Here is a 7,691-nt window from a genome sequence, read left to right as displayed (position 1 = left end):
TTACGGCCGTTTCCGGGGGAGGACACGCCCCCCCAGGAAGCACGTCACCCGGCCAAGCGGAAGGAACCTGCAGACGAGGGGCGCACGCTTTGCCGAGCATGGCGGCCGCCAAGAAGCCTTTGGAGTTCCATGCCCAGCGGCTCTGGGGTCCTGACGCGAGGGTAGACGACTCGGATGAGGATGACGAGGATGATAACGATGAGGCCGAAAATGGGTTCTCCATGGAGGAAGTGTTACGGCTCGGAGGCACCAAGGTAATGGCCTGGACCTCCCGGAGCAGGGGCTCTGAGGCGCGGGGAGGGGCTCCGCGCGTGGCCGGAGCAGCGGCGCTGGAGGGCGTCGGGGCCCAGTTCCTAGCCGGGAAGTGTGCTCCCGCGCTTCCGGCACCACTTCTTGTCCACTGTTTACAAGATACAAGTCGAAGTGAGCGTTTCTGTGCTGTGGTCTTAGAATGTAGGCGAACCCCTCACTTTATTGACGTGGTCCCACTGGCACTCCATCAGGTCAGACGGGACTGACTTTTCCGGTCCTGGCCTCGTGGCATCAGGGTTTTGAACTCTAGTAGTTTGGGAATTTTAACTTGTGTTCTTACTGAGTAAACGGACGTGCAGTGTACGCTCGAGAAGCCCTCCGCTTTCTTGGGATTCGCATTGTGGTCATGGGAAAGAAACATAACCGGACTTTAGAATACACAGTATGTCAGACGCTGGAAATTGCTACGGAGAAAAATAAGGAAGGAGGTCAAGGAGTGAGAGAGGGCATCACAGTAAATGAGGAGCTCAGGGAACCCATCACTGAGATGTTAGAGCAAAAACCTGAAGGAAAGAGAGGACTGTGCTGTGTTTCCTGAACAAGAAAAGTGTCAGTGTAGCTGAGGCAGAGTGAGGTAAGGGGGAGAGCGGTAAGAAATGAGGTCAGCCCAGCCGGTGTGGCTCAGTGGGTTGAGCATCGTCCCATGGACTGAGAGGTCCTGGTTGGATTCCCTGTCAGGGTACACGCCAGGGTTGTGGGCTCCATCCCCAATGAGGGATGTGCAGGAGGCAGCCCATTGATGTCTCTCTCACATCGATGTTTCTCTCCCTTCCTCTCTCTCTAAAATAGCAATTAAAAAAGAGAGGTAAGAAGGTGGGCCTTTACTCTGAGATTTATGAAACCATAAGAAGGTTTGGCTTATTTTTGATTAAATATTGTTTTGAGACTAGAATTGGGGAGCGGGGATGGAATAGAGGCAGGAACAATGCACTTTACAGGAGTAGATTCACAGTGTGCTCTGCGGTCAGGTTGTATTTGATTTTTAAATATGCAATATATGCACATGCTACAAAAAAGGTTCTATTTTGTTTTGTTTTTTAAGGAAGGGATACATGGTGAAAAGTCTTTTTTCAAGTCTCTTTTGTGTCTTCCAAGGAAATAGACATTGGTGTGTGTGTGTGTGTGTGTGTTATCATTTACACAAAAGGCACCATACTGTGGCTACATATAACATTTTGCATTTGTGTGTTTTTCTTACTATCTTAGAGATCCTTCCATATCAGTGTCAAGTTCTGTGTCATTGATATAATGCCTGCATAAATCACTGTGTCTTAATTTTCCATCAGCCATTTATTGTGGATATTTAAGTTGTCAGTATTTTGCTTTTTTAAATAATATTTCAGTATATAACCGTGAACATCTATTTCCACATTGTAAGTGTACATGTAATCTAAATTTGTAGAAATGGAACTACTGGGTCAAAGGATGTGTGTCTTCTATGTATTTTGATTGAAGGTGGCAAATTGCCCTTCTTAGAGACTGTGCCATTTTATACTCTTATCAGCCATATAGGAAAGTGCCTTTTCCCCCACTCCTTCTTTAACACCACTTGTCATCATTTTTATCTTTGCTCTGATAGATTAAAAAATGGATGCATTATTGTGGTTTTAATATGAATTTCTCTAACTGTCACTGAGGTTGAGCATCTTTTCATATTTTAAAAGAACCACTTTTTCCCCCCTGCTATGAACCATTTGTTTATATTCTTTGTACATATTTCTGTTGGGTAGGAACTTTCATATTAATTATTAAGCCCAAATGCTTTGATATGAGTTGCCAGTATTTTTTCCAGTTTATTGCTTGTCTTTTGATTTGTGTGTATGTTTTGTGTATGAGTGAATGATGAATTTACCCATTCTTTTCTTTGCGGGCCCTAAGTTTTATGTCAAATTTGGAAAGCTTTTCTCTACTCTGAAAAAATGTTTTAATTATGTTGTGCTTTGTTCTATTATTTTATGGTTCTACTTTTTACATTTAAATCTTTGATACGTCAAGTATTTATTTTGGTATAGGTTGGGAGCCCAGGCAATACCATGACACCTTTGATATTATAGATAGTGGTTTCACATTAACTTTTGAAGTTTAAACTAAACTGTTGGATTTGTAATTTATTTTTAACATTATGTTTTTATGCAGCAAGATTACCTTATGCTGGCTGCTTTGGATGAGAATGAGGAAATCGTGGATGGAGGCAAAAAAGGAGCAATTGATGACCTTCAACAAGGTGAATTGGAAGCATTTATTCAAAATCTGAATTTGGCCAAATATCCAAAAGCTTTCATAATTGAAGAAGATGAACCACCCAGCAAAGAAGATGTCAGCAAAAAAGCAAGCATGTCTAAATTTGATAATAAAAAGCAAAATGCAGTGGAAAGTGAAAGGACATCAGTTAGTAAAGTGAAAAATAAGAAGAGACCAGAACAACATTCTGATGAGAACAGCAGTGCTATACCGAAAGTAAAGAAAGATAAACAACAGGACATCTTTGAATTTGTTGAGAGACAGACACTGTTACTGAAGCATGGAGGCAAATGGTATGATCTGGAGTATAGCAATGAATATTCTGTGGAACCCCAGCCTCGGGATGTTGTGTCTAAATACAAAATTTTGGCTCAGAAGTTGTATGAGCATGAAATCAACTTATTCAAAAATAAGACAAATAATCAAAAGGGAGCCTCTTCTACATGGATGAAAGCAATTGTGTCATCGGGGACTCTAGGAGACAGGATGGCAGCCATGATTCTTCTTATTCAGGATGATGCTGTTCACACACTCCAGTTTGTAGAAACTCTCATAAACCTTGTGAAAAAGAAGGGCAGCAAACAGCAGTGCCTCATGGCTTTGGATACTTTCAAAGAGTTACTAATTACAGACCTTTTGCCAGATAGTCGGAAACTGCGGATTTTCAGCCAGCGTCCTTTCAACAAACTAGAACAGTTGTCCAGTGGCAACAGAGACTCAAGAGACAGGAGGCTGATCTTATGGTATTTTGAACACCAGCTGAAACATTTAGTGGCTGAATTTGTGCAGGTCTTAGAAACTTTAAGTCATGATTCATTAGTAGCCACCAAAACTCGAGCCCTTTCAGTGGCTCATGAGCTTCTTTGTAACAAACCTGAGGAAGAGAAAGCTCTTCTTGTGCAAGTGGTAAACAAACTAGGAGATCCTCAGAACAGAATAGCAACAAAAGCCTCCCATCTGTTAGAGATACTGCTTTGTAAACATCCCAATATGAAAAGCGTTGTGTGTGGTGAAGTAGAAAGGCTGCTTTTTCGCTCAAATGTCAGCTCCAAAGCGCAATATTATGCAGTTTGCTTTTTAAATCAAATGGTCCTCTCCCATGAAGAAAGTGAATTGGCTAATAAATTAATAACTCTTTATTTTTGTTTTTTTCGGACTTGTATCAAGAAAAAAGATATTGAATCAAAAATGCTTAGTGCCCTTTTAACAGGATTGAACAGGGCCTACCCTTATGCCGAGACTGGTGATGACAAAGTGAGGGAACAGATTGATACACTCTTTAAAGTGTTACATATTGTGAATTTTAATACCAGTGTGCAGGCTTTAATGTTGCTTTTCCAAGTAATGAATTCTCAGCAGACAATATCGAATCGATATTATGCAGCATTGTACAGGTAAGTACATGCCTCCCGATATGTGAATTTGAGGAATAATGTACTCTATAGCACACGCAGTTGCCCCTCTGTGGGGGCAAGAGAAAGACTTATAGAAGTGGATTTTAGGCTCCCCCACAGAAACTTGTTACTCACTAAGTAAGTTGCTTAGTATTTGTTTTCCTGTTGGATAATTATGTTAAACATGCTTTGAAAATATTGTTTATCATATTTTATTTTGAGAAGTTGTTGGAATACGGAAAAAACACGCATACCCCCAAAGCATCCATATCCTACCACCTAATATTTAAAATTTAATATTTTGCTGTATTTGTTTTAAATCTTTTGGGCTATTAAATAGATAGAGCTACAGATGGAAGTTTCCTTCTCCCCCCACTCTCCACCCCATCCTCAGTCCTGTATTTCTTTATCCTGTCCTTCACACAGCCATTTAGTAATTCAACAAGAATTGAAGTGCCAACTATTTACTGGATACTGTTTCAGGTGCTTAGGATATAGTACAGTGAACAAAATTCCCATGACTAGAGGGGCTTACATTTATACTGGGAAAGTCAGATGGTAAACAAAGTTTGGTAGGGAGGGTTGGTGGTTGCAGTTTGGGAATTTTTTTTAAATATTGGGATTAATTTGTTTATTGAACTTTGCAATTTTCCTGCAGTGCACCCTTTGAGGGATGAACTTTTGAACAGTGTGGAAACACTTTGCAGTTGTTCAGGTTGACCAGCAAGCTTTGCATTTCCTTCTAATTCATTTTTATAATTTCGCAATCATGTGTCATGTGAGAAATGTAATGTAGTGGTTAACACTTAGACTTGAGCCACACTGTCTGGATTTGAGTACCAGCTATTAGTTTGCTGTATAATTTTGGACAAATTACTTAATCTTTATTATAATTCTGTTGGTAAACATGATTGATTACATTTTACTGTGCCACGGTTCAGTTGTCTATAAAATGGAGAGAGAAACCTATTTCATAGGGCTATTATGGAGATTATGAAACTTTCCCAAGATTACACAGCTAGAAATGACAAAACTGGGACTGTGATAAGATTAGTAAGTTGGTGTATATGTTACCCCATGTAATCTTTATATGTATGTTAAGCACTTAACAGTGTCTGACACATAGTAGGTTCTCTGTGTTAGCTGCTGTCATTATTAATATTACTTATATGTGTTTCTTGAGTTTAATCCTCCTAACAGCCCTCCACTCTGTGAGGTTCAATAATTTGTGCAAGATCACACAAACAATACAAGATCAAGTTGGGTAGCAAATCCAGGTTTACTGGCTTTGGAGTTCATGATGTTTTCATGGCCTTGATTGCACTGGGACACTAAAAGAATCTCAAAGGCCTTTGCATAACTATTAAATGTCTATAATATTTTAAAAAGTAACTTTTTTAGTTTAGAAAGATTTCACTGCTGAAAATGTCAAGGTATCAAGGTCTTTGATTTTTTGTAACCTTGAGGGTCAGAAGAACTTCTAATTTTTGAAAATGTTTGGAATCTATTGGAAAACATATCTTTCTTTCTAATATTGTTCAGCATCTCAGTGTTTAACACAATTTCACATCTCTAAAGAGTACATTGCTAAATTTTTTAAATTACTGCTTGCCAAGAGCTCTTACAGATGAGTTTCCTCAGAGGGCTTTTAAGCCTTCTTAAAAGTATTTATTTCCTCTTGGTTTTATTAAGAATCCTTTAGCCCTGGCCAGTTTGCCTTAGCAGTTAGGACGTGGGCCGTGGACTAAAGAGTCGCGGGTTCGATTCCAGTCAAGGGCACGTAACTTAGTTGTGGTTTGTCCGCAGCCCCAGTTGGCGCCATGCGGGAGGCAACCAGCTGATGTGTCCCTCTCACGTTGCTGTTTCTCTCTCTCTCTCTCTCTCTCCCCCCCTCCCCCGCCCTCCCTTCCACTCTATATGAAGATAAATAGAAAAATATCCTCGGATGAAGATTTTTAAAAAAAGAACCCTTTAAATAAAAATTCCCTAATGTTTCAAGAAAAAAGAATTGAAGAAATGACTTGGTTTACAAAAATGGGATTTATCAAAAACTTCAGGAGCATGTTCTCTGTCAATGGTGGAGATACAGTTGTCCCTCGTTTATCGCAGTTAATCTGTTCCAGACTAGTGGTTGCACCTGGCGTTGAAGGATTCCTGGGGTGTTCAAATACATAGGCCTACAGTCCGTACGTACAGTAATTTTAATTTTAAATGTAATACAGGGGTGTATAATAAACTCAGACAACCAAGCACGCGCTGTATCATTTTCACTGTCTCGATCAACTTTTTAATGGATATATTTGAAAAAAACCGTGACAGAGTGAAGCCTCGAAAGTCGAAGCGCAAAGTAGCGAGGGATGACTGTACACCTATTTAAGTCTTCTCAGATGTTTCCATTGATGTGTAATGGAACTTACGATTTAAAATGTGTTGCAAAATGAAGGGAGACGTTGAAAAATTTAAATGTGAGGAGAGAAAGTTGAATATCAAAGATTGAATAGTGCACACTATCTCAGAAAACTGACAGATAGGGGAAACTGAGTATGAAGAGCAATATGAAAATGCTTCGCCTGGCCAGTTTGGCTCAGTGGTTGAGCATCGGCCTGCGGACCAGAGACTTCCGGGTTCAGTTCCCGCTAGGAGCACATACCACAAAAAAACAACAACAAACAAAACAACAACAACGAAAATGCTTCACAAGATTAAATATTTTTATTTCTAGTATTAATGCGGAAAAGTTAATAGAAGTACTAGAACAAGAAGTAATTATTCCACGTGAACATATCTGGAAGACTATGTTAATTCTTGGTCCTGTGTCTGGAGGTTCAGATCAGTTGGAGCTTCTCTAGGATTCAGCAACTAGAGCAAAGAGAGAATTTAGAACTTAGATAAGATGATAGTTGAGAACCCTGCAGAAGAGAAACTGGGGAGAGAAGACACCTAATAGCTTTATAGGGTCAAGTATTTGAAAGGCTGTCATTTGAAATATAATTAGATTATTTTGTTTTGGGTTTTTTTTGGCCAACTTGATTGAGGTATAATTAGCAAATAAATGCATGCATTTAAAGTGTAAAATGTGATGATTTTATATACATATATATGTAGTAATTAGTACTATAATCGAGTTAACACATCCATCACCTCACAAAGTTCCTACTTTTTTGTATGTGATGAGAATGCTTAAGATACTCTCAGCAAATGTCAGTTGTACAATACACTATTACTATCAATAGTACCCATGCTGTACATTAGATCCTCAGAACTTACTCATCTTATTACTGAGAGTTTGTACCCTTTGACCAGCATCCCCCCATTTCTACCCACTCCCTGCATAAATGAAGTCATATCGTAGCTGTCTTTCTCTGTGTGACTTATTTCACTTAGTATAATGTCCTCCAGGTTCATCTATGATGCAAATAGTGGAATTTCTTTTTTTTTTCGTGGCTGAATAATATTGATTGTATTTGTATATCACATCTATATCCATTTATCTGTCGACACACCATTAGGGTGCTTCCATACATTGGCTGTTGTGAAAAATTCCATGAATACTGGAGCACAGATGTCTCTTCAATGTACTTATTTCATTTCCTTGGGCTATATACCCAGAAATGGGATTACTTGGTCATGTGGTAGCTCTATTTTTAATTTTTTGAGGACCTCCTGTACTGTTTTCCATAATGGCTGTCCCAATGTATATTCCTACCAACAGTGTACAGAGTTCTCTTTTTCCCATATCTTCAC

General features: G+C 39.3%; 1 protein-coding gene across 1 annotated transcript in view; it reads left to right on the top strand.

Moving 5' to 3' along the window:
- The first annotated feature begins 80 nt into the window (after nucleotides 1-80).
- CEBPZ (CCAAT enhancer binding protein zeta) overlaps nucleotides 81-7,691 on the top strand; it is a 22,862-nt gene continuing 15,251 nt past the window's right edge. The window contains exons 1-2 of the mRNA XM_036262230.1: nucleotides 81-254; nucleotides 2,449-3,947. Coding sequence (XP_036118123.1) covers nucleotides 99-254; nucleotides 2,449-3,947 — 1,655 coding nt within the window. The 5' untranslated portion in view covers nucleotides 81-98. The remainder of the gene's footprint in view (nucleotides 255-2,448; nucleotides 3,948-7,691) is intronic.

The sequence above is a fragment of the Molossus molossus genome, unplaced genomic scaffold, assembly GCF_014108415.1.
Source record: "Molossus molossus isolate mMolMol1 unplaced genomic scaffold, mMolMol1.p scaffold_m16_p_15, whole genome shotgun sequence".
Classification (NCBI taxonomy): domain Eukaryota; kingdom Metazoa; phylum Chordata; class Mammalia; order Chiroptera; family Molossidae; genus Molossus; species Molossus molossus.
Note: the sequence above shows the minus strand (reverse complement) of the source record. Positions and strands in the feature narration are given on the sequence as shown.